This window comes from Oxyura jamaicensis, chromosome 4, assembly GCF_011077185.1.
Source record: "Oxyura jamaicensis isolate SHBP4307 breed ruddy duck chromosome 4, BPBGC_Ojam_1.0, whole genome shotgun sequence".
Lineage (NCBI taxonomy): Eukaryota > Metazoa > Chordata > Aves > Anseriformes > Anatidae > Oxyura > Oxyura jamaicensis.
This window is the reverse complement of record NC_048896.1, coordinates 1466820-1494204: the sequence shown is the minus strand read 5'-3', so window position 1 is coordinate 1494204 and position 27385 is coordinate 1466820. Positions and strand designations below refer to the sequence as shown.

The following is a 27385-nucleotide window of genomic DNA, read 5'->3' as shown; positions in this document are numbered from 1 at the left end:
GAATCTGGGTGTTTTGTCCCAGCACACTGTGACACCAGCACAAATCTGGGTGTTTTGTCCCAGCACACCGTGCCACCAGCACGAATCTGGGTGTTTTGTCCAAGCACATTATGCCACTGGCACAAATTTGGGTGTTTTGTCCCAGCACACTGTGACACCAGCACGAATTTGGGTGTTTTGTTCCAGCACATCGTGCCACCAGCACAAATCAGGGTGGTTTATCCAAGCACACCTCCGTAGTCCCACGGCAGAGGGGCAGCACACCGGCCTGTGGTGGCTGCGTGTGGTTTGTGTCCCAGAGGTGTAAGGAACCCCCCACTTACCTTGGTTTATCTGTAGTCCGTTTATGAGCGCGCAGCACGGCGAGGCAGGGATGGAAAGAGACAAACACAGGGGCTCATACAGCAGTGGCCCTTAGGAGACATCTCCTAATGCTCGGGTGCTTTTCTAGACACTCGTGTGGGTGGCAGTGGGGGCAGAGCTGCTCCCCCCGTGCTCAGGACACCGCGGTGCCTCTTACCGTCCACAGGCTTCGGGTGCATCAGGATGACGGGCAGTTCAACGGCAACGTCGCTGGAAGAGAAAGCTCTTCTTTCAGGGAATGCACCCAGCACCACAGCGCATGGGCCCTGAGCACCGCCTCGTGCTGGCGCTGGGCGCTTGGCCCCACGGGCACCTCCTGCTTACCTGGAAGTGAGATCCCCCAGGATGCTGCACCGCAGAGAGAAGGGACAGAAATCAGCCAAGGAAAGGAGGGGAGGTGTTAGAGTTTGATTTGAGATCAGCTAGAAGATGTTTTAGCATGGATGAAGGGCAGTGGTAATGGGGCCAGAGGGGACCAAGGGGACCTGGCTGCCCAACAGCCACGGGGAGCAAGGGATGTCCCTGCCACCCGTGCCCACGAGCCTCACCCTCCTCGGGACACCACCAGGTTGACCTTCACTTTGTAGGACACCAGGATCCCCAGCACCTCCTTGTCCATGCCGGGCCTCAGGCTAGGAGAGAGGCAGAGTGGAGCCGTGAGATGCCACCATCCTTTCTACCCCTGTGAGAGATCCTGGGGCTGCCGCCATGCCCCGACTGACGTGGGGTGCACCAAGGGTTAGTGGAGAGGGACAGCACAACGTGGCAGTCAAAGAGGGGAGGGACGGCCGAGAGCACAGCTTCTGGAGGCCACTTGAGCTGCCCGAGCGGGGTCTTTCTCCTGACACAAGCCCGGCTCTTACATGGTGGTGGAGGCCAGGTTGGTGTCCTCGTGCTTGAGCTTGCCGTCCAGAGCCAGGCCTCGCTTCTCACGGTTGGCCGAGAGCGTGGGGGTGACGGAGTACGTTTTGGAGAAGGTGGAGTTGGCCGCCACGTTCTCGCTGGAAGGGGCAGGAGAGGAGAGCTCAGGGCCAGCACCACCCTGATGGGTGCTCAGCACCACACCAGGGCAGGGCAGGGCCCCCTTCCTGCCCCATCCTCCCCGACGCAGCTGTCTGGGCTCATTTCCTCCTTCTGTTCCTTTCTACAACCACTTCTTTTTTTTTTTACCCCCCCACCTTTGCTCTGTCCCTCCTCTTTTTCAGGGGCACAGAGGCCTTGCCTGACTGCAGCTGGCCTCAAGATGCAAAATGGGGAGAGGAAGCAGCCTGGGGACAGCTGCGCGCCTTCCCCCAGGGACACCCCCCAGTTGTGCTGGGGGGCTCGATGTCCATGGCCTTCCCTCTCCTCTGCTTCCTCAGCATCTGCTCTTCTAACACTGATTTTTTTTTTTGCTGCCCGGTTTAAAACCATCATCACCACCCACTCCTCGTTCACTTCCTCTCTCTTCTCCCCATGCCACGCTGCCTGCCAGATCTTTTTTGCTCACTTTATCTCCTCCATGCACACAGTCTTCGTGTATTTATCCAGCGAGTAGAGAACCACGTCCGTGATCTGATCGACTGGGGGCAGACGAGAGGGAGCAGCATTGGTGCGGTGGCAGGGGCCCGGGCACGCATTCCCCAGCCCCAACACCAACACAGCGGGCACCAGGACGTGCCCCTCGCACTCGCTCTCACCTGAGATCTTAATTTTTTTCACAATCTTGTTGGTGGTGTTGTTGATGTTGACAGTCACGTTGATGGGGTCTCCGTGGTAGTAGATCTGCAGTCAGAAGAGACTCGGTTACGTGGCCGGTGAGCGGGACTGGGGACAGAGATGTCCCGGTCCCCATTTCTGGGGATTCACGTGGTGGCACGAGGCAGGGGACAGCCCCCGTGCTGACCTCCTTGTCCAGGGAGGCCTCGAGGTGCAGGGGCTTGTCAGACATCATGAACTGCCGGGTGGTCTCCGACTTGGGCGCGGGGCCCGTTTTCATGGGTGCAAACTGGATCTTTCGGATGATGAGGCGCACCGAGTTCCTGCGGGGCGAGAAGCGGTCGCTGCCGGGCACCCCCGCGCACAGGGGGGCAGACACAGGGCTTTGGGGGCACCTCAGCTCCTCTAGGCAAACCATGCAATCTGCAGCCTGCTCTTGGGGCGGGGAGGGGGCAGGCATGGGGACCAGCACCCATCCTACAGGCAGAGTCCCCAGTTCAAGTGTGACACGGCACAGCCTTGGCGCGGCTCTGAGCTGGCCACCCCAAAATGGTCTGGTGGTTCAGTTTTGGGCCACGGGGAAGTAAAGGGTTCCCCCGCAAATACCTCTTGTGGATCTTCTCCTCCAGGTTTTCAGCACAAAACCCTTTCACCTCGAAGTCCACGCCGCAGGCCTGGGGGCACACGTTGGGTTACAAAGCGGGGGGGCTCCGAGCTGCCCGAGGTTCAGGCTTGTTCCCTCCTTGCTCCATCACATCCCGGGAGATCCCAGCCCCGGATCCACCTTCCAGTTCCCTCCAACCCTCACCCCACCTCATGGCCACCTCCCCACGAGAGACTTGGCCATGGGGACACGGGTTGGGGACAGCATCTGACCTTCCCCACGTCGTCTGGTCCCGGCTGGAGGGTGACCGAGCAGGGCAAGTTGGTGGCAACCTGGGCAGGAGAGGGAAGGAGCAGATAAAGAGCGTGGCCGAAGATGAGCCCCGGTGCACACCACGGAGCCGTGGCGATGGGGAGGAGCAGCCCCTACCTCGAAGGTGAAGGGGTACGCGTTCTCGCCGAGCTTCTTCATCAGCTTCTCCTGCAGAGGGGTGAGGGTTTTGGGCACCTGGTCGGGCACCGGCGGGAAGATCTGCGTGGTCAGGACGTAGAGGTCCTTCCTGAAGGTCAGCCCGATAACGTCGAGGTCGTCTCGGCCGTAGCGGAACGCGCAAGTCAGCGTCACGTACACTGGGGGTGCCAGGAAGGGGTGCCAGGAAGGGAAGGCGCAGGGGGAGAGGGTTGAGAAAGGAGGAAAGAAAAGCTGTGTTTATATCTCGTTGGCATTAAAAGCAAGTTATTTACAGAAATATGACTGTTAAGTATAAAGTTAACTAGATTCATCACATCCTTCTTCAAGGCACGGACAGCTTCAGAGCTTTTTCTCCTGCCCCTTGTAACGTGGATTCTCGTGCCTTAATACCTTTCCTGTCCTTCAGGTACTCCGGGTCGATCAGGCAGACGCCATCTGCAGATAAGCAGAGAAGAAGGGGCAGAGAGCTCGGCATGGCAGCAGGAGAGAAGATCCGTGTAAAAACATGGTGCTTTTTAAAGTGAAAATAGTCTGCTCATCGGCTGAAGGTGGCCGAGGGGAGCTGCCCCTCGTGGGGACGGTGGCACTCCCTTGAGCATCTCCCCCAGCAGTGCAGCAGGGCTTGTTTGCAAAGGGATGTTATCTTTAAAGGTATTTCTTTTAAGGTATTTGTAGGAAAATGCTGGGATTTCCAGCACCTGGGGGGACCCCACTCACCCACAGAGTCCACCGACTCCACGTGGTCCACAAAGTCCCTCTTCCCCAGGTAGATGGACAGCTAGGGGAGCACATGGTGAAAGGGAACAGTGGAACGGGTTAGTGACTGCCATCGAACTGCCCCGAATTTTCAAGCCCTGGGTTGCCTTGCAGAGCTCTCTGACCCTGCAGGCATTCATGGTTTTAGACCAGGCACCACATGTAAGGGGGCACGCAGGGTTTTTAAAATATTCCTTTTGAAAAGTGAAGGCATCGTAACAGGGAGAGGTAAATCGGGAGATTTCAAAGGGAATGAAAACCCAGACCGTGTCCCCTGAGCCCACCCACACCGGGGGCAGCCCTGTAGGTCCTGCAGGGACTCACCTTCCCGTTGGGGCTCGTCTTCTTGAACACCCTGCGGAGGAAACACACACGGAGCGGCTGGAACGGCCACGGCAGGGCTGGGGGCAGCACTGCCCGCTCCCCAGGCGGGGAGGGACGGCCACGCATCCCCCTGGGGCGAGAGGGGCGTCCCCGGGAGCTGCAGGCGGGATGTCCCAGCCTTGCAGAGACACTTACTTTGCTCCATCTGCCATTTTAAGTCAGGTGCCCCGCGGCTTGGACCTGCAGGGAGAGAAGGGGGAAAGAGCTGGAGGTGAGGAGGGGGGAGCCAGCAGCCACGCCAGCAGCGGGGACAGAATTGTTCTCCCGTGCTGCAGTCGCAGCTGGGGCTGCCCGGTTTCCCCAGGGCTGCAAGGGGCTGGGGGTGCACGTGAGCGGTGAAGCTGCTGGAGACCCGTCGGGACCAGCTGAGCGAGCAAGCCCCATCTCCCAGGCTAAAAGGCAACAAGGAGGAGGTGAACGTGCGAGACTGATGCCCCATGCAGGGCCGGCTGTATTAAAAACAAGGGGAAAGCACAGGGCGGCTCCCAGGGGAGCGAGTCTGAGGCTGGGAAAAGCCAAGAAAATGAAAGACAGGCTTTAAGGTGCTCTGATTTTATAAGTTTTCTTGTCCACAGGAAACTTGCTGCCACGACTTAACAGGAGGAACGTGCTCAGTTTGTCCCATCGCTCAGAGGAGGGTGAGGAAGCTGCAGATAGAGCAGCTGAGAGCCCTTTGGCAGCCCTGACCCGGACACATCCATCCCCCTGCTCAGCCCCGGCACAGCGGCGGCGTGGGACCTCCCTGCAGTTTGCTTGCTCAAGCCCCGCGTCCAGAATTAAACTGCAGATGTCTCGCTGATCGCCGGCTGATTTGCGGGGAGATTAGAAGGGATGAGCTCAGCTTCTTAAACTTAGGCTGCTCTGACATTAGCGGGGCTTAAGCCCGGGCAGGATTTGACGCCCCAGGGCTGTGTGGGCAGCGTCGCTCCGTTACGTAAGCGGTGATGCTGGAGAGAAAGAAGAAACCCATACGGAGGGAGCAGGGGGAGATGCTGATCCTCTTCCCCGCGGGAAAACACGGGACTAGTCCCAAGCAGAGGGTCTGTGATTCCCTCGGGTGCTGCGGGGCGGTGAAGCTCGGGCAGCCTCGTCTGTGGGGATCCCTGGGCAGCAGCACGAGGAGGTGCCGAGGGCCTGGGAGCAGGGTGGGGCCCAGGAACTGGGGAATGGGCGGTGAAAGGTAGGGGAGAGGAGAGCTGAAGCCTCCTCTGCGTGTGCCAAGGCTCACAGAGGGGGGACTGGGGCTCCTCCTGGCTTGGCTGAGCTCTCCTGCACCGCCAAGGATGCCTCCGCCCATGCTGAAATCCATCTGGGCAGATTTTTTAGCCCCAAGCCTTCGTCCTTCCAACCCCGAGTCCGGCACCGATGTCCCTGACCCCCGGCACCCCCCCAAGCAGCCGGGGCCGTGCAGGCGGCACTCACCTGGGCTGGGTGCTGGTCTCCTGCTCCGTCCCCCCTGTGCCCGGCACCGCGGGCTGCTCCCCGTCCTGCGGCCTCTTATACTGCCCCGGCCCTCCCCCGGTCCCGGCTGGGGATGAGTCGGGTGTGGGGGGAGAGGTATTTGGGGGCTCGAATCCTATTAGTTGATTAAGTGGGGAGACGCTCCGCGAGTAAGAGTGGGCTATAAATACGGCTGCTGCTGGAGCCCCGAGAAAGCAGATTATGGAGCTTGGCGCAGCTTAGGAGCAGGGTGACGCTAATCGAGCCGGACGGTCCCGGCAGGCCGGGGAGCGGGCAGGGCCTCCCACCACCACGGGGTCACCCCACCACCGCTCCCACCCCACGTGGGGCCGGGCTCGGTGGCGGAGGAGAGGGAAGGAGCTGCCTGGTTGATTCCTCCCATGGCCAACGTGCCCGTGTGGCCGGCACCTCCAGGCCGGGGGCCTCCCCACATCTTAAACCCTGCTGGGGGCTCAGGGAAGACCCCCAGAACCACCGGTGGGTGAGAACAGAGGGCTGCTGGCTTAGGAGATGACGGGGAGTGCGCTCACACTTGGCAGCCAGCTCCGCTCCCGCTGCCATTTCATAGCAGCGCGGCCGGCCTCGCCTGACCCCGTTAGCACGTTATTAATTCAAGGTTTGCTGCTGCAAATTGGAAACTCGGGAAAGTGCAGAGCGGACCGAGCTCGCGGCAGCCCGGGGATCGCCCTCCCACAGCGGTGCCCTCGGCAGCGGTGCCAGCGGTGCTCCGCGGGCAGCGGGGACAGGGCAGAGCCCGAGGAGCGGCGCCGCAGCCGCCAGCTCCCCTCCCGCACCCGGCCCGGCTTTAGCTGCCGGCACGTGCTGACCGGGGCCGGGACTGGTGATCCCTTTTAATTACACACAGGAGAGCTGCTTAGCGTGCAGCTTAGCGGGCACTATTTCTGCCAAGGGCAGGGGACACGTGAACTGTGACCTTCCCGGTGGCAGAGGTCCCGGACAGCCTCGTCCATGCTGGTCCCAGTGGTCCTGGGCGGCCACGTCCGTCCCCGTGCTCAGCCCCGTGGCTGGGGCACCACGAGGACTGGAGCCACCCCTCTGCCTGACCTTGGTGGCAGTGCTCCTGTGCTGGGCGATGCCTTTCTCCTGTTCGATAAGGGGCCAAAAGCTGCCTGCCTCGCCCCAGCCTGCCCTCCAGGGCCCCGTGCGGCTCAGCCCGCTCACACGCCGCGGCAGCGCGGGCTGACGGGTGCAGACGGCGGCGATTTCTGAAAGCCCCGGAGAGCTCCGTGTCTTCCTCCCCTGATCTGGATTAGGCGACGTGGACGGCGCTAATCCTGCCCGCCACCAAAGCCAGGCGCCTCCGGGGCCGTGGGGAATTACTGCTGCGCTGTTAGGTAACAGCCGGGAGCAGCGCTGGCGCGAGGGGGTCCCGGGGGGACGGGGCCTCTGCCACCACCCTGGCTTGTTCCTGTCCCTGGGACGTGATGAGGGATGTGAGAAGCAGCAGCCCACAGCCGCCAGCCCAGAATAAAGCAGGCTGCCCAACTTCTCGGTGGCCCTGGCCACAGGTTCCTCTGCGAGCCCGGGGGATGCCAGCCCAAGAGGAAGCCTCGGAGAGGCTTGGGCAGACGGTGCTGGTGGAGCGTCCCCGTGCCGGGGGCTCCTTGCTGGGGGGACGGCTCCTGAAGCCCACGCGCCACCCTGGGCTGTGCAAAGAGGCCGGGGAGAAACGCAGACGGGTGCAGCCCCCGCTGCCCCACGGCCCCTGCGGCAGATGGTGGCTGTGGTTCGTCTGTAATTAACGGGGCGCTGCCGCGCTAATCGCAAACGCAGCCGGGGGCAGAGCTGCCCAGCACGTGCGGGGCCCGCTCACTGTCTGTGGCAGGAGCAAAGCCTCTCCATGAGCCCCAGCAGCCCCCCGGGACTGTCTGCAGCCCCTCTGCAGCCCCCCTCCTCCCCCAGCCCTCTCTGGGCCCCCGCACCCTGTTTCCAATCCCCCTGAGCACAATTAGGGGTGCCCGGCTCCCTCGGGCACCCGATGCCCGCAGCATCGCCGTCCCAACGTGGCTGCAGCCGGCCCCACGTGGGCTGCGGAGCCCCCAGGAGCAGGCGTTTCGGCCGCTGCCACCCTGAGCACGCCTCAGGGTGACACCACGCAGCCAGCTGTCCCCTCTCTGGGGGCACAACCGAGGGAAGGGGCTTGGAGGAGATGGGGAGCGGGGCGGTGGAGGAGCCCCCGCGTTGGGACGAGCCCCCGTGCCTCTCCCCGCTGCGCTCGGGGCGCTGGGCCCCGCATGGCCGCCGGCTTCCCCTTGCCAGCGGGGCTGGAGCGGGAGGAGGAGCGAGGAGGCTGGTCCTGACCGCGGGGAGAGCAGAGCGCAGAGAAGGAGGAAGAGCGCAGGCGGGCGCCGTGGTGCTGAGCGGGTGGCGCGGGGACAGCTGGGCCCGGCGGCTGGGGACGAGGAGCGGGGCCACCGGGGCGGGTGCCGCGTGCCCCCTGCCGTGCTGCTGCCCGGTGGGGCAGGACCACGGCGTGCACAGCGGGAGGTAGCTCGGGGCTGCACCCCAAAAGCTCTGCTGGCTGCCCCCAGCGCCCCGCGAGAGCCGCAGGAGCGCCGTGTCTGCGAGGGAGGGTGAGTGCCTCCGGTGATGTTCGGGACGCCGGCGTGGCCTGGCCTTGCTGTGCGCCCGGACGGGATGGGGTGCACCCCAGGGCTGGGGTGGTGGCACGGGGTGGTCCTGCCGTGGGTCACTGATGCGCGCCTCTCTGCCCCGCTGCACCCTGCAGGCTGGAGCCCCCATCATGAGGAGCAGCCGGACCCCCAGCATCCCCCCGCAGCCTCCCCTCTCCTGCTCCTGCCGCACCGCCCGGCTGCGGGGCTCGGCACGGGGCGCCCCGTCCCCATGAGCAGCACCTCGGCGGCTGCACGTCACCCCTCGGGACCCCCAGCCGCTGCCTCGCCTGGGCGCCGGGGGGCCGGGCCCCCACCTTCGCCTTCCCGACCCACCCCGTGGGGCGGCTGATGTGGGGCTGGGACCGCGACAGAGCACAGCCAGCGTCCTGCCAGCCGTGGGGATGGCAGCAGCCAGCTGGTACCACCGGGACATCAGCCGGGTGGTGGCCGAGGACCTGCTGGCCAAGGCTGGCAGGGACGGCTGCTTCCTGGTGCGGGACAGCGAGTCCGTGGCGGGGGCGTACGCCCTTTGCCTCCTGTGAGTCCCCCGCCTCCGTTCTCCTCTTGGCATCCTTCTGGTCGCTCGATGAGAAAGGACCCGGCCCCATCCTGGGGCTGGGGGTGGTGTGGGTCCCGCAGCGGGGCAGGGGTTAGGGGCGGGGGCAGTCAGTTACCGGACAGCCTAAGGGATGTGCGCGGGGTGCAGCCGCCGGTTCTGCCCTGACACCGGGCTGTCGGGGTGATGCCCAGCTTGGATCAAGGGAAAATCCTGGCAGAAGCCTCGGCCAGGAGCCCTGCCCGGCTCCCTGCCCAAACCCAGCCCCCCCAGGGGACGCGGGGCAGCACCCGGAGCCCTTCGGGTGCTGCCCACCTTCGGGTGCCCATGCTGCCCGCCCAGCCCCTGCGTGGGGCAGGAGAGGCAGCTGGCGCAGCCCTCCCTCGGCGCACACAAACATCCCCTCTCTGTCCAGCCCCTGGCGCGCCGGCATCCGGACCAGGGCGCCTGCTGTTAACATCTCACATGCCGGGGGTTCGGCAGCCCAAGCACCGAAACATCGCTCCTGGCAGCGGCTCCGAGGGGCCGGGGGCTGCGGAGCCCGCCGGGACCCTCCTGCAGCCCAGGGGCACGTCCGTGGGGACAGGAGAGGCCGGGATGGTGTTGCACGGGGCGGTGCCTCTGCGGGTTTGGAAGGATGCCCCCCAGCTCCCCGTGGCTTTCCTGGCCGGGCGCGAGGTCCAAATTGCAAACACATGGTGCTGGGGAGCGCGGGGGTGCGGGGCACGCCGGGGGGTGGGCGGGCAGGGCGACGATTTCATTTCCAGAGCTAGGAGCTGGGGGACAGGGTGCAGACGCTCGGCTCTCCCCCAGGTTCCAGCGGCACGTCCACACCTACCGCATCCTCCCCGATGACGAGGGGCTGCTCTCCGTCCAGGTGGGTGGCAGGGGCCGGGTGCCCCCCGGGGCGCACGCTGCTGGCCGTGCACCCTCAGGAAGCAGGTGCGGAGGGGCTGGGAGGTTTGCTGCCACCTCCAGCTCCTTCTGCACGGCGCCCGGCGAGGTGGAGCCTGCAGCTCCCCGCGCGCAGCGAGCGGTGCGGTTTGCTTTTTGCACGAGCTGGCTGCAGCGCGGCACCACAGGATGTGTGAGCTTTGCACAGACCTTTCTGCAGCGCGGCCGGCTGGGAACGGTGCCGCTCCGGCAGCCTTGCTGCCGCCTGCTGCTGCTGCTGCACCTGGGGCAGCTTTGCAAAATATTTTCCCCCTTCCTGTCGCTGTCACCGTCCCGGCCGTGCGAGCGGGCAGAGCATCCCCTGCTGCCCACCCACACCAGCCCTGCAGCCCCGCTCGCTGCTGGCTTGGCCTCGTTGTTCCCCTTTGGTGTCACTTCAGGTTTTTTGCTGGTTCCCGACTCTGCCGCCACCTTTCTGGGTCCCCAAAGCAGCCCCGCTCTGCTCCCACGTGTGCTTCCCAAGGGGGTGTCCCTCCCTCCTGTCCCTCCTTGTCCTCCCGTTGCCCTGCCAGGGTTGGCATCCAGCTGGCACCCACAGCTCGGCACGGGCACGTTTTGGGGGACAGACCCCAGCCGGCACAGCAACCTGCCTGGGGGTGCCCCCGTCCCGCAGAGCCCGTGGACGGGGGGGACAAATCAGGCCACCGTCCCCCCTGCCTCCCCAGACCATCCAGGGCATCCAGGCCAAGTGCTTCCGCACGCTCCCCGACCTGGTCGGCGCCTACCAGCAGCCCAACAACGGGCTGGTGACGCCCCTGCTCTACCCCGTGCACCGGCCCCGGGACGCGGCCGACGAGGACTCGGGTGAGCGGGGCCGGGGGCGGCGGGCCGGGGCGGCGGCGAGGTGCCCGTGCTGAGCCGGGCGTCCTGTGCCCGCAGACGGGGAGGACGGCAGAGGGAACCCTGCAGGCAGCGCGGTCCCCGCTGGGGGGCCCGGGGGGAGCACGGGGCTCGGCGCTCCCCCTGCCCGGCCCCACATCTCCCAGCAGCTGCAGCTGAGGCTGCAGGAGCAGGTCCACAGCAGGTAACGTCCCCTTCCCTCCTGAGGGGCTGCAGGGGTGGGCACGGCCATGGGGAGAGGAGCAGGGGGTGCTGGCGCTTCCCCTAAAGTGGGAACTTCGTAAACCCTGAGCGAGGTGCCGTGGCTGGCACTGCTTGGAGCCCGGGGCTGGCACTGCTCCGAGCCTGGGCACCTCTGCTCCCAGCCACTGCCTCCCCCACAGCCCGGCCAGCGACTTCATGGGCTTCATGGCCGAGTACCTGACCCAGCACCTGCAGCTGGACCTGGAGGCGCTGCGCAACGGGCACCCGCAGCTGCGCCACCTCAGCACCGCCCTCGTCACCGCCTGCAGGGCGCTGCACAGGCGAGTGGCAGGGGGGTGGCGGCAGGGGACAGCACACGGGCAGCACGGCGGGGACGCTCGCCCCCTCCCCATCCCCGTCCCCATCCCTGTCCCCGTTCCCGTCCCCGTCCCCTGGGCAGCATGTGCCTGGGGGATCACCACTGCCACGCTCGTCCCTCTCTGCAGTGAGATCGACTTCACGTTGGCAGGGCTGGAGACCCTGGCCAGGGTGTTCGACCCCCCTGCGTCCCCTCGCAGCCCGGCCAGGGAGCAGGTGAGGCCCCGGGGGCTCATCCCGCCTGGGCGTGGGGAAGGCTTTTGGGGTGGATTTAGTGCCTGGGGGCACCCAAGGGCGCAGCGTGCCCTGCGTGCTCCCCGGGCACCGTGTGCCTGGTGGGGACATGGGGTGGCTCCCTGCTGGGACAAGCAGGGATGTGCTCCCACACCTGGTTCTGGACGGGGGGAGCTGGTCCCTGCCAGCCTTGTTGTGCACCCAGAGCCAGCGGGGAGGAGCGGGCAGCCCACGCTGCTCCCGGGGCACACAGCCCAGCGAGCACCCACCCTTCTCCCCAGGGTCTCCTGGCCAGCGATCCCGACCTGGAGCTGCTCCTCAACAAGATCTCTGCCGTCAACCACCTGCTGTCGTCACTGGAGAAGAAGGTGCCTGGCCCCTGCAGGGTGGGGAGGGGGGCACGGCCGGAGCCTCGCTGTGCTTGGGCGAACTCATCAGCTAATTGAGCCCTCTGGCAAATTGCTGGGCAGCTGAGACGTCCCTGCGATGTGCCAGACCCCTGGCCTCTTCTCGTGGCTACGGTCCCCTGCCGTGGGCTCCCAGTCCCACCATTCCCCCCGGCTGGAGACACCTCAGCCGTCCCCAGGCCGTCTCCTGCCACCCATCCCGTCCCCAGCTCTCGCTCCTCTCGCTGCCAGGTGCTGAGGTCCCTGCAGGAGACGGTGTCGCGGCACAACCTGGCGCTGCCCAGCCTGGCGGCCCCGCCGCCGGCCACCAAGCCCCTGGCCGTGCAGTGCTTCGAGGTGAGAGCACAGGGGGGCACGGCGTGGTCCCGGAGCCGGCACCGCTCCGGGGTCAGGGCCGACCTGGGAGCCCCTCCTGGTGCCGCAGGTGAAGGTGGGCAAGTCGCAGCGGGCAGCCCTGACGGTGGACGTGGAGCTGGGCACGGTGGCCATCAGCAAGAAGGGCAGCGGCTTGCCGGAGGAGACCATCCCGCAGGACAGAAGTAAGGGGCTGCCCCCCGCCGCGTGCAGGAAGATGCGCTCCCTGTGCCGGGGGGTCCCCGCCTCACGGCCGGCGTTCAGTCCTGCAGCTGATCAAATACCAGAGCGTGCAGAGCAAGGTGAGGCTGGTGTACGACCGCGACGCGCAGAGGAGCCTGAGCAAGGACTTCGTCTTCCCCAGCGCGCGGGTGAGCACCGCTGGCTGCGCCCGGGGGTGTCCCCCCAGCCCCTTCCCCCCCTTTTTCTCCTCGGAGAGGCCGTTCTGGGAACACAGACCCGTTATTGAGCCATGCAGTGAACAGGTGGTCTCAAGGTCCAGGTCACCCCTGTGAGCTGGCTCTGGCACCTGGGGGCTGACGTCCCCCTGACCCAGCCACAGCTGGGGTGCTGTGTTCCCCCACACCTGGGTCCAGCAGGGCCCTGAGCCCCCAGATGTGCCCTGAGCCCCCCGGATCACCCACAGAAGCGAGAAGCCTTCTGCCAGCTGCTGCAGCTGATGAAGATCCAGCACTCCAAGCTGGACGAGCCCGACCTCATCTCGGTGTACGTCGGGACGTGGAACATGGGTAAGGGGCCTCAGTACGGTCACGTTGTCCAGGGGGGATGCTCACTGTGAGCCTGGGGCAGTGCTGGGGTCTGGGAAATGCAAGGTCCGAGCTGCTCCCTGGTGGGGGAGGATGGAGAGGACCCCGGCCTGGCCATTTTGGGGTTTGCCCTGTTGCAATTTGCTTGCGCTGCTGCTGCTGGAAGCGTGGATGCCTGGAGGCTTTCACATCCCAGCACGTCTGAGATGAGCGTGGGTGCACCGAGGTGCTGGCGTGATGCTTCCTGTCCCCAGGGGGTCCCGGAGACGCACAGGGCAGGGTCTGGGGGAGGCGAGGGGCTCGAGGAAGTCACCCGCTGTCCCCGTCCCCCAGGCAGCGCCCCGCCGCCGCGCTCCCTCGCCTCCTGGCTGACCTCGCGGGGCTTGGGGCGCACGCAGGACGAGACCACCGCCTGCATCCCCCACGACATCTACGTCATCGGCACCCAGGAGAACTCCCTGGGCGACCGCGAGTGGGTCGAGTTCCTGCGCGCCTCCCTCAAGACGCTGATGGCCATCGACTACCGAGTGGTAACGGGCGCCTGCGGGGGCTCCTCCGGCCCCGCCGAGCCGGCGTGGGGTGGCGCCGGGGCGGGCAGCTCACCGCCGTGCCCCGCAGGTCGCCCTGCAGTGCCTGTGGAGCATCAAGATGGTGGTGCTGGTGAAGCCCGAGCACGAGCGGCGCATCAGCCACGTCCACACCTCCAGCGTCAAAACGGGGATCGCCAACACGCTGGGTACGGAGGGGACGGGGACGCCGCGGAGCCTGGGGGGCTGCCCCACGGGACTCCGAGCCCCCTGAGCTCCATGTCCCCGCAGGGAACAAGGGGGCCGTGGGCGTCTCCTTCCTGTTCAACGGGACCTCCTTCGGCTTCGTCAACTGCCACCTGGCCTCCGGCAGTGAGAAGACCCACAGGTGATGGGGGGTTCAGGGTGGGTGTGTGGGGTACCCCGCTGCCCCCGGCCCCCTCCCGGCCCCAGCTGGCAGGGGCAGGGTGCCCCGCGGTGTTTCTGGGGGGGTTGATGTGCGGCTGCCCCCCACGTGGCACAGGCGGAACCAGAACTACAGCGACATCCTGCGCTCCCTGGCGCTGGGGGACAAGCGGCTCAGCGCCTTCGACCTCACGCTGCGCTTCACCCACCTCTTCTGGTTCGGGGACCTCAACTACCGCCTCGACATGGACGTGCAGGTGGGTGCCCCCCGGGACCCCCCGGGTGCCCTCGGGGACCGCCGCTCACCGCTCCTCCCTCCGCCCGCCCAGGACATCCTGACCCACGTCACCAAGAAGGAGTTTGACGTCCTGCTGGCCGTCGACCAGCTCACCCTGGAGCGGGAGAAGAACAAGGTGTTCCTGCAGTTCCGTGAGTGCAGGGGGCACAGTGGTGGCACCCAGGGACCCACTCTCATGGTGCCACCTCCGGCACGTGGCGGTGCCCGCGCAGCTCTGTGCGAGATGCCAAAAACCCGGGGGTGTGCACCGTGAAGCCCCCGGGGCAGCGTCCCTGGAGGCAGCACCGTGGGAGCATGCAGCTGTGGGGACGGCCGGAGATGCTGTCCCCATGTCACCCGTGTGTCTCTGTCCCCAGGAGAGGGTGACATCTCCTTCCCACCCACCTACCGGTACGAGCGGGGCTCCCGGGACAGCTACATGTGGCAGAAGTTCAAGACCACGGGGGTGAGTTCCCAGAGCATCGCACCGGGAGAGCACCCCCGGGAGGGGACCTAAGTGGGCTGCCTTTCTGCTCCCTAGGTGAGGATCAACGTCCCCTCGTGGTGCGACCGCATCCTCTGGAAGTCGCACCCCGAGACCCACCTGGTCTGCAACTCCTACGGTGAGCGGGACGGGGCTGGGGCTGAGCCTGGCGCAGCCGGGGCTGCTCGGGGCTCGGGGACAGTCACCGGCTGTCCCTCCTGCTCCAGGCTGCACCGACGACATCGTCACCAGCGACCACTCGCCCGTCTTCGCCACCTTCGAGGTGGGCGTGACGTCGCAGTTCGTGCCCAAGACCGGTAAGGACAAGGGGACGGGGCCCGTCCCCGCGGGGACCTGGGCACCCATCCTGCACCCGCCGAGCCCCCGCGCCTCCCGCAGCTCCCGGCAGCAGCCCCGAGCCCCTGGCCTGCATCGAGTGGGAGAGCATCGAGGTGATCGTGAAAACCGCCAGCCGCAGCAAGTGCTACATCGAGTTTCACTCCTACTGCCTGGAGGGTGAGGTGGCCCCGCGGGGACGCAGCGCCGGGCGGGGGGCTGCGGGCCGGGCATGCTCTGCTGCCGGCACGGGGCTGGAGCTGTGCCCCCCTCCCCGGCTCTCTCCTGGCAGAGGCTCAGCGGAGCGGGGAGAACAGCTCCCAGAGCTGCGACGTCCCCGGCTTCCTCAAGATGGGCTGGTCGGCCAAGCAGCTGCCCGTGGTACGCACCGCACTGCCGAGGGCCCTCGAGCATCCTCCCACCTCCTCGTCCCCGTCCCTCTCACCCTGCCGTGCCCGCACCCTGCACGGGGTGGGCCCCGAGGGCCGCGGGGGGCTGTCTCCGTCCCCCGAGGACAGCGCCCAGCTGTGCACCCTGCCCCGCAGCAGCCCCCCAGCACCCCTCTCTCCTCATGCAGCTGAACCCCATCCTGCCAGACCTGGAGTACCTGGGGGACCAGCACCTGCTCCTCAGCATCAAGGGCGTGGAGAGCTGCGAGTCCTACGGTGCGTGCAGGATGGGGGCACGGGCAGGGAGCTGCTGTGCACGGGGGGCTCGCTGTCCCCGGAGCCACCCCACTAACGCGGCCGTGTGCCGTGCGCGCAGGCGAGTGCTGCATCGCCATGAGGTCGATGATCGGCAGCACGGCCCAGCAGTTCGAGACCTTCCTCTTCCACCGAGGCGAGGAGACGGGCTCCATGCGCGGCTGGATGAAGGTCCGCGTCCCCCAGGAGAGGCACAGCACCCGCGAGAGGCTCTACGGTAAGGCGGCCCCGTGCCGCCCTGCTCCTGCCGCGCAGTGCCCGTCTCCCCGGCACCCTCGTGGCGGGGGGGTGACACTTCTGTGCCTCTGCAGAGTGGATCAGCTTTGAGGAGGAGGACGATGCTCCGGCAGCAGACACCCCGACGTGCCCCAAGCCACCTCTCAGGTACCCCCCTGGTGCTGCCCCGCCACGCGCCCCATCCCCAGGTGATGCTGAGCCCTGTCCCGCTGCGCCTCGCAGGAGCCGGCCCCACAGCCTCCCGGAGGCCAGCAGCTACACCAACCCAGCCTACTTCATCTTCGAGGGGCTCCCCCCCACGTGGGCACTGGGCACCGGAGAAGCCCCCAACACGCAGGCGGAGAGCCCGACAGGGGGGCAGCGGCGCCGGAGCCCCCTCAGGGCACGGGTCCCCTCACCCTCGCCCCGCGGCTGCCTGCTCAGCCCCCCTGGCGCGGGCAGGCAGAAGCGACCCAAATCGGCCATCCTGGAGAGGGACGCGCCAGCAACGGGCGACTGCTCGCTGACGGCGCTGCACATGGCCACCTGCCTGAGCCAGCTGGACCGCCTGGCCCCCGAGCGTGCAGGGGACAGCCACAAGATGCTGCTGCGCCAGACCCACAGCGCCCTGGAGCCGCCCCCCCGGCGCTCCCCGGGGCTGCCGGGGCGCACCACGGACGCTCGGCAGCCCGGCCACCCTGGAGAGGTACCGCCATGGGGAGGGGACGTGGTTTTGGCTACCGAGCCACCGACAGATGCAGGTGGGCACTTTTGGTCCTGCCGTGATGCTGCTGAAGCCTTCCTCTGTTCCTCTTTCCCCAGTGGCCCTGCGACAGGTCCCGCAGCGTGGGGCTGGGCCAGCTCGGCGTGCAGCAGTCCGAGGAGGGGCTGTGGGCGCACGGCTGGGACGGCCCCGAGTTCTTCAGGTACCCCCCGGCCCTGCAGCTGGCGGCGGGGGGCTCAGAGCACACCAGCACCGCTGCCCCCAGGGTCCCTGGCAGAGCCCCGCGCCCTGGGGGGGACGAGAGGTGAGGCACAGGGCAGGGCGCGGGAGACTGGGGGTGCACCCACCGTGTCCCCAGGTCCTTGCGGAGGCCTGGGGGGTCTCCGCTGGGCAGCCTCAGGAAGTGTCCGCGGACACGGGGATGGATCTCTCCGGGTGTCACCGCACGTCTCCGGCCTCCCTCCCCTCCCCAAAGCAATGGAAGGACACTGCTGAGCCCCTCCAGCAAGGACAGGGGACATGGGGCTCATGGGGGCCGCTCAGGCAGCGGGGACTGCTGGGTGCTTTGGACCTGGATGCCCCGAGCACCCTCGTGCCTTGGCCGCATCGGCCGCCCCCTTGTCCCGCCACCCAGCCTGGCTGGGCCCACGTTCCCTGAGGATTTCTCCTCCAGCAGCTGCTCCCGGGGCCGCGTTCGGTTTCTGTACGAGGCGCACCTCGCTGCTCCCACCTGCAATAAAGTCTCAGGGTTCGGAGGACGCTGGGGTGTGCGTCTGTGTGTGCAGCTGGGGGCACACGCTGCCCCCTCAAACCACGGGGAGCGCCGGCACCCGGCTGGGTGCTGCCCTCCCGGAGCAGGGACCCCGCTGCCGGGGTGCTGAGATGGCCCCAGTTTTGGGGACACTATGCCCAGGCTGGCCTCAAGGTGGCAGTGGCCACCTTTGTCCCCAGGAGAGCCCTGCAGGTCTGGGGTGCCAGGCAGGGTCAGCACCCCCGGGGGCAAGGGCGCTGCTGGGACCCCCACGGCCGGGGCGGGATGGGGCAGCCCGTGGGGCTGGGGGCTGCTGCGGCCCCCGTGGGATGGGGGCTGTGGTCCCCAGGGGTAGGGACTGTGCTCTGCATGGGAAAGGGCATGGTCCCCGTGGGAGAAGGACCGTGGTCCCCGTGGGTGAGGGGCTGAGGTCCCCATGGGTGATGGACCATGGTCACCATACGAGAGGGTCCCCGTAATGAAGGGTCCTTCGCCCCATGGGTGAAGGGCTGTGTCCCCATGGGGGAGGCACGCATGTCCCATATCCCCAGGGCTACCACGGGGGCTGCAGCCAGCCCGAAGCCTGCAGGGGCAGTGGACGGGACGGGAGAGGTGGCGCTGGGGCTGGCAGGGGCGCCTGGCACGGGTGGCGGGTGCGCTGCGGGCTCCTGCCCCCGCCTCCGCCCGCCTCCAGCCCTGCCTCTCCCGGGCACTTTGCTCCCAGCGGTGGGAGAGCAGAGGCGGGCGGGCACGGCGCGGCACGGCATGGGGTGGCACACCAGCAGGGCCCCCGGCCCCACGGCGCACAGGCGCTCCCCGGGGGTGCCCCGCGGCTGAGAGCCACCCCAGCCCCGGATTGCAGGTGAGCTGGGGGTCCTGGGGGTGGTGGGGGGCAGCTGGACGGCCCCACCACGGCCCTGCAAAACTTTGGGGGCTCTGTGGGCACAGCTTTGGCCCCTCCAGGGATGGAGGTGGCATCCTGGGGTGGGGGGTTGGGGGGATCAGCCCGTCCTCCCCATGCCTCCTGCCGCCCCTCAGTCCCTCCGTGCATCCTCCTCCCGAACGCGCCACCTTGCTCCTCCATCACCAAGGGCCTTCATCTCTGCTGTGCAGCCACCTCCTCTTCTTCACCTTCCTCTTCATCCCCCCGAAGTGCTGCCTCCTCCGAGGGCAGTGCTGCCCCTTGGGCTGCCACGGCTTTGCCTGATGCCGCCGGCTCCTGCCCCAGGACGAGGAGCCTGTCACCCGCCGTCCCGCTGAGACACCTCGGGGCAGGGGATGAGCCTGTGGGTGGGGGACGTGCTGGGGGACGTGGTGGGCTTCGCCCAGGGCGCTGCACAGCCCCGGCACTGCTGGGGCCCCTGGGGGGGACACAGCTCCTGCTCGGGCAGCTCCCGTGAGCCGAAAAGGAGCAAAAAGAAATCAGGTCACGCTCCCCTGGTGCCAGGGCTTTGGCTGGGCAAACCACGTGGCGATTAGGGACAAGGGTCCTTCTGCAGTGTGTTTTGCATAATTTCCCCTTGTTTTGCAATTTCCAAGGGCTTAGGAGGGAAGAAAAGCCCTGTGTGTTCCGCGGCCCGGCAGCAGCCAGGCCCCAGCCTCACGCAGCCCCGAGCCCCTTGACTCCGTCTCTCTGCCCCATCTCCGAAGGCAGCGCGTGTCCCCGCCGTGTCCCCAGCCCTTTCTGCCCGTCGTGCCCGTCCCCACCGGCAGCACACGGGGCAGGGGGCAGGCAGGCTTCACGCCTCGTGCATCCGCAGAGCGGCCAGGGCAGGGCCCAGCATCGCGCTGCCGCTCCACGTCCCTGCGTGCCGAGCCTGCAGCTCCCCCCCAGCCCCGAAGGAGAGCCAGCGCTGGGCCGGGGGCTCTGCTCTGCCCCCGCAGCCTCCTGGAGGAGCGCACGGGGAAAGTGGCGGGCAGGGAGAGCCTCGCCGGGGATGTCAGCGAAGAGCTGGAATGAGCAGCAGGCCGTGACGTGGCCCCGGGTGGGGGGTGTAAATCAGAGCAGTTTATACCGCTGACTTTGATCGTGACTAAGATGAGGAAGCAGGAAACCTTGCCTGCTGAGATCAAGACCGTCAAGTGCCATCGTCTCTGGCACTGAGATTTGTCCGTGCTTTGCCCAGGGCTGCTGCGGGGAGGCTGTCCACGGGCCTTTCGTATTCGTTTCCAGAAGCTGAGCACCTGCCCTCTCGGCAGGGCCATCCAGCACCACGCCGCTGCTCAGACCTTTCCTTGTGTTTCTTACATCACGTTATTTATTTTTTAATTGGATTCTTCATATCTCACTCATCTGTCGACCTGCTTCGTGGAAACTGGCTTTGGTCGCTGAAACCTGCGGCACTCTGCTCTGGCAGGGCTTCGCGTCGCACTGCTTCAGCTCACGCGTCCTCAGAGCAGGGAAGAGGAAAGAAATCGCTTGGTGCCCCCCGTCCCCATCAGCGGCACGGCCCGGGGCGAAGCAGCGGTGGGCTTGGGACCGGCAGCGGCCCCTGCGGAGGGGGTCCCGGCCAGGCAGGGATCCTGATCCCTGCTTCCCTCCCGCTTGCAGGGGAGCCGAGCTGGCGCAGTTAATGTTTGATCAGGACCTGCCTGTTGCTCTCTGAACTCACCCCACCGGCAGGCTGCCCGCGGGGGGAAGGAAGCGCCAGGGCGCGTGGTTTGGGCCCAAAGCCGCGTTCAGCCCAGAACTCAAACAAAGAGCAGGGGATGCGTGCGGCGCCGAGGGGCCGGTCCCCCGCCCGCCCGCCCAGCTGCCTTGGATTGCTTTATGATCATCTCTGTAAAGCCGGGGCTGTCTCCGCGGGGCCGGGGCGGCACGGCTGGCGGCTCACCTGAGCCCCGCGGGACGTTGCTGCCAGCCACGCTCACTGCAAGAGGCCGCGCGGCTCGCTGGGGGCGAAGGACGGGGGTAAAGGGGACGGGGGGGAGGTGGGGGGGGGGGGGGGCCGAACAGCAGACGTCTCGAGAGGCGAACGCGACCATTTCACAGCTTGCCCTCGCCTCTCGCCCCCGGGGACCGATTTGCCGGGCCGCTGAGAATCCCGGTCTTTGATCTGAACAATGCGCGAGGGGGAAACGTCCCCGATGGCTTCGAACTTGTGCTGTCTCGGGCTGGGGCTTGGCTGGGGCACAGCTCCTCTGTGCACCGCTTAGATCACCGCTCTCCTGGGGAGAGGAGCCGGCAGCTGGAGGCCCCTCGCTGCCCAGGGACACTCTCTCCCAAAGGCTCCTCTAACAGCCCCTCAAGGACTTCTCCGGGCCATGGTTCCCCCCCCCAGACAAGCCTTTCTTCTCCTCCCGCCTTTCTTCTGGCGAGGACCCCTCTGGGAGCGGCAGCATTGTCAGGATGGTGCCAATTAGGCTGAGCCGCCTTCCAAGAGGCTGCGCTGGCACCGAGCGGGGCTGCTGTTGCTCATCAAGGTCTCATTGTTCGCCGCGCCGCGGGTCTGCTGGCCGGGCCCGGGCACCCTGCCCGGCTCCGCGCGGGTGTCACGGCGCGCCGCTCCGAGGGATGGTCCGCGGGTGTCACTGGGGGGGCTCCGAAGGGGAGGACGTGTCAAGCTCCAACCACGGAGCTGAGAAAAACCAGAGAGGCATCAAAGTGGCCGGAGCTCCTGGAGGGGGGGGGAAAAATCTGGCATCTTTGGCCGCCTTCCCCGCTTTGTGCCTGACAATGGCCGGGATCAACAGCTGATGTGTTGTTATTAACTGCTCCCCCAGATCTGGCCGGGAGAACATGGCCGCTCCAGCGAGGATGTTCCCAGTTGCCCTGTGGACACCGACTCCGACTCCCTGGCCGGGAGGGAACAGCACGGCCGCGGAGGAGGCGAAGTGCGTCTTCAACGAGGAGTTCAAGTTCATCCTGCTGCCCATCTCCTACGGCATCGTGCTGGTGGTGGGGCTGCCCCTCAACACCTGGGCCATCTGGATTTTCGTCTCCAGGATGAGGCCCTGGAACGCCACCACCACCTACATGTTCAACCTGGCCGTCTCCGACACGCTCTACGTCCTCTCCCTCCCCACCCTGGTCTACTACTACGCCGACCGCAACAACTGGCCCTTCGGGAAGGCGCTCTGCAAGATCGTGCGCTTCCTCTTCTACGCCAACCTCTACAGCAGCATCCTCTTCCTCACGTGCATCAGCGTGCACCGCTACTTGGGTATCTGCCACCCCATCCGCTCCCTCAAGTGGGTGAAGACCAAGCACGCGCGCCTCATCTGCGTGGGCGCCTGGCTCGTCGTCACCATCTGCCTCATCCCCAACCTCATCTTCGTCACCACCAGCTCCAAGGACAACAGCACGCTGTGCCACGACACCACCAAGCCCGAGGAGTTCGACCACTACGTGCACTACAGCTCCTCCGTCATGGCCCTCCTCTTCGGCGTCCCCTTCCTGGTGATCGTCGTGTGCTACTGCCTGATGGCCAAGCGCCTCTGCAAGCCCAGCTTCTCCAGCCCCGGCCCCCGCGTGCCCTCCTTCAAGCAGCGCTCCATCAAGATGATCATCATCGTCCTCACCGTCTTCGCCGTCTGCTTCGTGCCCTTCCACATCACCCGCACCCTCTACTACACCTCCCGCTACTTCCAGGCCGACTGCCAGACCCTCAACATCATCAACTTCACCTACAAGATCACGCGGCCCCTGGCCAGCATCAACAGCTGCCTGGACCCCATCCTGTACTTCATGGCGGGGGACAAGTACCGGGGCCGGCTGCGGCGGGGGGCGGCCCAGCGCCCCCGGCCCGCGCCCACCTCCCTCCTGGCCCTGGTGTCCCCGTCGGTGGAGAGCAGCGTGGTGGGCAGCTGCTGCACCAGTGACCCTCGAGGGATGGGGACGGCGCGAAGCGGAGGTGGGCGCTGAGGGGCGAGGCAGGGGAACGCTGCGGGGGACCCCTGGTCCCCCAAACCTGCCCAGAGCACTGACCCCAGGTCCAAGGGTGGGCGGCTGTGGGGCACATCCCATCCCACGGCGTTCCTGGGGACACACGAGGGCAGGCAGGTCACCGAGAAGATGGCACACCTGTCCCTCCCCGGGCACACGTGGCCTCCCGGTCTGCTTGACAGCAGTGTGCAGGGGCCAGGCTGACTCTGGGGACAGAGAAGGAGCACCCCTGCCTCATGGGGTGGTGACACACGGACAGCCAGAGCAGTGGCCACGGACCTGTCTGGGGTCTTCCTTGAGCCTTTGCCACTTGATCCAATGCTGCCCGTGGATGGGGCCGGGGGTCGAGCTTCCCACTACTGCTGTCCTGCACGGTCCCTGTGGTGGGGACATGTGGGGGACACGTGCGGAGATGTGTCTTGGAGATGTCCCCATCACAGCACTGTCCTTGGGGAAGGCTGGGGAGGGAGGCGGTGAGGGGCCGTGCTGCGCATGGCCCCCAATAAAGCACCTTCCCCCTCTCCACATCGTGCCGTGGTCCTCCCCGTGCCAGGGATGGGGTGGCTGTGGCGAGGGGACAGCAGCGTGGCCCCTCTGCGTGCTGGCATGGGGCCAGGGTGCTGGAGTGGTGGCACGGCCGTGACGAGGGACAGGTGGTGAAGGACTCCTGGGGAATCTGCCTTTACGGGTGTTTGCTTTCCAAATGTTTACCCAGAGCCTTTGTTTAACCAGGTGCCTGCGTAAAGAAGAGCAGGCTGGAGATGGTTATCAGCGCTGGTGACTCCCACGGCAGCCTGGGATGGGACAGGGAGAGACGGGGCTGTCCCTGCCCTCCCAGGGCTGCCCCAAGCACGGGGAAGGGGAGCCCAGAGCATCATCGGGGTGTCCCCCCAGCTGTGGCCCTGACACCTCCAGAGCCGCAAAGCTTTATCCCTACTGCCCCCATATCCCAGTGCCGTGCCCTGACCGATCCGGCACCCCCAGCACCAGCAGGACGCAGGGAGGGGGTGGAAATTTGTATTAGGGAACGCACCCAGGCGTGCCGAGGTCACTGTCACCCGTGCCCAAGCCTGGGTGTTCCCCCACTCCACGGGGGGACATCTCCCCAGCCTGGTCCTGCCCACCACGGGGATGCCACCCCTGTGACCTCCTTCCTCTTCCTCATGACACCCCGTCCCCTCCCTCCGCTCACGGCCTCCTGGTCAGCTTGGGGGGCCCGTGCCCACTGCTGGCTGTCACCCCCACGGGTCCTCACCAGCCTTCGGGTGCCACGGGAGGAAGAGGAGGAGGGGGAGCCGCAGGGCCACGCACCAGCCCCGCGTCCCCGCGTGTCCCCCGCGCCGGGCGGGCTGAGACCCCCCCCGGCGGCGCCCGCCGCGCTCACACGATGCGCAGCTCGTCCGCCTCCGACAGCCCGTACTTGGTCTTGTTCTCGTTGAAGAGCTTGAGCAGGGAGCGGACGTACATCTCGTGGTACATGTCCACCGTCTCGTGGCTCGGGTCCTCGATCTTGGGCACCGTCACCGGCTCCCCCACTGCCGGGAAGGGGGAACCCCGTCAGACCGGAGGGCGCGGGGCAGCGCTCAGCTCATCGGGGCCACGAGCTGGGCTTTGCCTTCCAACACCACTGGGGGCGTGGGGCATCCTCCTCCTCCTCCTCCTCCCCATGCCCTCAGGCCCGGCGAACCCCCTGCAGGTGCTCACCCACGGTGGTGATGGGCCGGGCGTAGGGCAGGAAGCCCCGGGAGCGCACGGAGGTGAGGCCCCTGCCGTAGAAGACGCAGGGGGCAAAGCCCATCATCTTCTGGAAGCGCTGCTGGATGCTCCTCATCCAGCTGCCCTCCTCAAAGACCACCTGGCGGAACAGGTCATTCTCCCCGAAGGAGAAGGAGGGGACGAGGTAGGCCCTGCGGAGGGGAGGTGGCAGGCGGTGAGGGGGCACCGGGACCCCGCTCCCCGTCGGTGGTGCCCGTGCTCACCCGTGCTGCAGGGCCATGCGGACGAAGCCCTTGCGGTTCTTCAGGATGAGCGTGGTGATGCCGGGGCGGCAGGAGAGCGACTCGGCCGCGCCGCCGATGACGATGGCCACGGCGTTGCCGGTGCCGTTCTTGGACAGCAGGTACCCGATGGCACGGCGCGTCACGGGGCACAGGCCTGCAGCGGGAACAGCAGCACCGCGTGAGCACAACGCCACGGGGACGGGGACCGAGCGAGGGACCCCACGGTGCAAAGGGTCCCCCTGCTGCGGGAGAGGCCTTGGGGGAGCGGGGCGCAGGCACAGAGCCCCCCTGCCCGCGGGCATTGCCCCCGCTCACCCCCGCTCATCAGGTACTCCCTGAAGAGGGGCAGGCGGAAATTTCCAGCCAGGGTGGTGAGGAAGGGCCGGATGCCCGGGAACATCTCGGCGAAGCCGGTGGAGCCCGTGATGAAGTTGCAGAAGGCGCCGACGCAGAGGATGCCGTGGGGGTGGGAGCCGATGATGTAGTTGTGGCTGGGGGACAGGTCGTGCGTCTTCACCAGCTGCAGGGACAGAACGCGCTGGGGCAGGGGGCACAGAGGCACCAGCATCGGTCCCCAGGGCAGCACCGCGTGCCGCAAGCAGGGGACACACGGAATAAAGAGCCTGGCCCAGCGCGGGCAGCCCGGTGCCTCCTTTTGGGTGCGGGCATCCCCACCTGGCACCCCGCTCCGTACCTTCACGGGGAAATAATCCCGAAAGTGCCTCCACACGGGCCACCTCCGCAAGCACGGCAGCCTCCTGCCACCTGCGAACCATGCAGGGACGGGGTAAGTAAAGCCCATCTCGATGAGCTGACTGCTAAATAATTCACGTGGACCTGCTGCATCCCTCTTTCTGCCGTTTTTTGCTGAGAAGCGGGGGGTTCCCCACCTCTCCACACATCTACCATGCCCTACCTTTCTCCGGCGTGTCCCAGTCGAAGATGACCCAGGCCAGGTAGAGCGCGGAGATGGGCCAGAAGTTGGTGAAGACCAGGTAGATGAGCAGCAGCAGGCTGACGGTGCCTGCGGGACGGGGACGGGTGAGCCGGTGCGAGGCCGCCCCCGCCGCCCCCCGCAGCCCCACTCACCCAGCAGCAGGAAGCTGAGCACCCACTGGAGCACGGCGAGGAGCTGGAGCCAGGCGCGCACGTCCCGCTGCGAGGGCCAGGGCACGGCGCGCAGGGTGCGCAGGGCGGCCGGGAGGCTGGCGCGGCTGCCTGTGGGGACCGGCAGGCTCAGTGTCCCTGTGTCCCCCCCAGCGCAGAGCCACCGAGCTGGGGGTGGCCCTGGTGCACCGGGGCACGGGGAGGATAGGCTGGGGGATGCCCAGCCCCGGGCCAGCATCTGCCCCCCGGCAGTGCCAAGGACGGTGGCAAGGGGCGAGGCAGGGGAGGGGTGGCCGTCCCCAGCACCAAGCCTTGCCCCTGCAGGACCAGCGCGGCCCCGCTCCCTCCGGCTGGCCCTGGTGAACCATTAACCGCCCCGGCGGGGCGCCAGGATCCAAACTCCAACGCACGGCCCCATCCCTCCTCCCCGAAACGGGCCCGAGGTGCCTGTCCTGACGGGCAAAGGTCCGGAGACCGCCTCAATGGCATGCAGCGGGGCTTGGGAAAACAACCCCAAATCAGCAGCGGGAGAGATGCGCGGGGCAGGAGAGGGGGGACGGAGCTGTCCCCATCCAGGACGGCCGCCAGCCCCCAGGTGGAGCGGGCAGTGCAGGCTCAGCTCATCCCAGCCCAAACCAAACCATCAGTGGGGCAACTGGGACGAAGGAAAGGCCCGAGCCACCCCCAGTGGGGAAGGATGGGCTTCCCTCGCCCCGGGCGCTGACTCCACTCCGGACACCCCCTGCTCCACCACATCCCAGAAACCCTCCAGCCCCGCGGCTTTCACCTTCCCCAAGCCCAGTGACGCTTACCGCGAGGACACAGCTCTGCCTGGCCCGTCTACGCCTACCCAAAAGTTGCTTTTTGAGACATTTTCATACCGCCTCCCCCCACCCCAAGTACTCCACGAATCTCCAAGACCACACAATGAAAACCATCAAGCAAACGACGGGCAAAGCCCAGTGGCTCTGCCGGTCCCCAGACACCCCCAGAGCCTCCTCCGAGGAATTCGGCCTCCGAGGCTCTGGGCGGCGTGGGGACCCGCAGGAGAATTTGCAGCATCTTGCAGGAGGAATGTTTCCTAACGCGTGGTCGGCATTCACTTAAGAAATCCCACTCCCGTTGAGCAACTTTGTGTTTTCCTCTGGTGCCACTAACCCCAGATTGCTCCAAACAGCTCCCTTTCCCTGAGCAGTCTAAAGCAAATAGACACCAGTGACAGCAAACGCTAATCGCCGGGGCCGATACAGCGCCGGAGCGTTCGGAACCATCGAACGCGCCTCGGATATTTCTTACCGCTCAGATTTTGGGAACAGGCTGCAAAGATCGTTTTCATGGTGGCGGGGAGCTCTGCTCCAAAGCCCAGCTCAGCAGGTTAAAAGGCGAGTTTGGAAATCCCAGCGGCAATTGATCGCTGGTCCAGCCTCGGTAACCGCCCCGGCCGAGCCGAGGGAGGCTGCGCGCACGGAGGGGAGCGGAGCGGAGCCGGCTGGCGGGGCCAGGACAAATCCCGGGGCTCCTTGGGAGGAGGAGAAGCCACGCAGAGCACCGAGGAGCTCCTACAAATGGCAGCTTGGACGTGCACAGTTAGCAGAGCTCCTTGTCGGTGCCGGCAGCCACCGTCCCCCAGGGAATGGTAGCGTCCGTGCCGTGGGTATTTCACAAACCGCTGTCACGCTCCGACGGGATGACGCCCTCGAGAGACGCCTCAAAACGTCACCCCGATGCTCCGTGGGGTGGGACGCTGCTTGGCGAGCCAGGCAGCGGCCAGAGCCAGCACCGTGCCCTCGTCTCCCCCCCACGTTGGCGCGGGCCAGCCCTGGGAGGCCGGGGAGGTGCCTGGGGACACAACCTTCTCCAGCAGCTCACCGCACGGTGCGCCACGGCTCTGGCTTTAGCTTTGGTAACTAAACCAAAACACGT

General features: G+C 66.7%; 5 protein-coding genes across 7 annotated transcripts in view; 2 read left to right on the top strand and 3 right to left on the bottom strand.

Annotated features, from left to right (window-relative positions):
- ARR3 (arrestin 3) overlaps positions 1-4456 on the bottom strand; it is a 5286-nt gene extending 830 nt beyond the window's left edge. Inside the window, exons 1-14 of the mRNA XM_035323394.1 lie at positions 4412-4456; positions 4217-4247; positions 3854-3914; positions 3527-3571; positions 3095-3294; positions 2938-2997; positions 2668-2735; positions 2249-2384; positions 2043-2127; positions 1853-1925; positions 1227-1364; positions 912-995; positions 688-711; positions 516-573 (exon numbers count right to left, since the gene is read on the bottom strand). Of these exons, the coding sequence (XP_035179285.1) occupies positions 516-573; positions 688-711; positions 912-995; positions 1227-1364; positions 1853-1925; positions 2043-2127; positions 2249-2384; positions 2668-2735; positions 2938-2997; positions 3095-3294; positions 3527-3571; positions 3854-3914; positions 4217-4247; positions 4412-4428 (1080 nt within the window). The 5' untranslated portion in view covers positions 4429-4456. The remainder of the gene's footprint in view (positions 1-515; positions 574-687; positions 712-911; positions 996-1226; positions 1365-1852; positions 1926-2042; positions 2128-2248; positions 2385-2667; positions 2736-2937; positions 2998-3094; positions 3295-3526; positions 3572-3853; positions 3915-4216; positions 4248-4411) is intronic.
- The window catches only part of RAB41 (RAB41, member RAS oncogene family), a 31289-nt gene extending 16381 nt beyond the window's left edge, over positions 1-14908 (bottom strand). The window contains exon 1 of the mRNA XM_035323403.1: positions 14890-14908. The gene's annotated coding sequence lies outside the window, so the exon portion shown is untranslated. The remainder of the gene's footprint in view (positions 1-14889) is intronic.
- Positions 8487-17101, top strand: LOC118165412 (phosphatidylinositol 3,4,5-trisphosphate 5-phosphatase 2-like). 3 transcript variants are annotated; one of them, XM_035323392.1, is made up of 26 exons: positions 8487-8576; positions 8717-8911; positions 9743-9806; positions 10549-10687; positions 10763-10907; positions 11107-11247; positions 11413-11500; positions 11800-11886; positions 12157-12261; positions 12350-12464; positions 12544-12650; positions 12926-13028; positions 13380-13576; positions 13665-13782; positions 13865-13961; positions 14097-14235; positions 14308-14407; positions 14633-14721; positions 14797-14878; positions 14967-15056; positions 15139-15255; positions 15368-15456; positions 15653-15740; positions 15841-15996; positions 16091-16701; positions 16818-17101. In XM_035323392.1, the coding sequence occupies exons 2-26, from the start codon at positions 8775-8777 to the stop codon at positions 17025-17027; spliced, it is 3414 nt and encodes a 1137-aa protein (XP_035179283.1). In that variant the 5' UTR covers positions 8487-8576; positions 8717-8774; the 3' UTR covers positions 17028-17101. The 3 variants fall into 3 exon arrangements, with proteins under 3 accessions (XP_035179283.1, XP_035179282.1, XP_035179284.1); XM_035323391.1 differs by having other exon boundaries at positions 8487-8580; positions 8721-8911; XM_035323393.1 differs by lacking the exons at positions 8487-8576; positions 8717-8911; positions 10763-10907 and having other exon boundaries at positions 9722-9806.
- Positions 12272-22740, top strand: P2RY4 (pyrimidinergic receptor P2Y4). The gene is made up of 3 exons (XM_035323395.1): positions 12272-12284; positions 18211-18332; positions 21194-22740. Exon 3 carries the CDS (start codon positions 21210-21212, stop codon positions 22332-22334), a length of 1125 nt encoding a protein of 374 aa, XP_035179286.1. The 5' UTR covers positions 12272-12284; positions 18211-18332; positions 21194-21209; the 3' UTR covers positions 22335-22740.
- A 616-nt stretch (positions 22741-23356) lies between these two features.
- LOC118165416 (diacylglycerol O-acyltransferase 2-like) lies at positions 23357-27154 on the bottom strand. The gene is made up of 8 exons (XM_035323396.1): positions 26759-27154; positions 25445-25573; positions 25272-25379; positions 25050-25120; positions 24671-24875; positions 24335-24509; positions 24060-24262; positions 23357-23890 (listed from the first exon to the last, which is right to left on the bottom strand). The coding sequence occupies exons 1-8, from the start codon at positions 26796-26798 to the stop codon at positions 23736-23738; spliced, it is 1086 nt and encodes a 361-aa protein (XP_035179287.1). The 5' UTR covers positions 26799-27154; the 3' UTR covers positions 23357-23735.
- Positions 27155-27385: the final 231 nt, after the last annotated feature.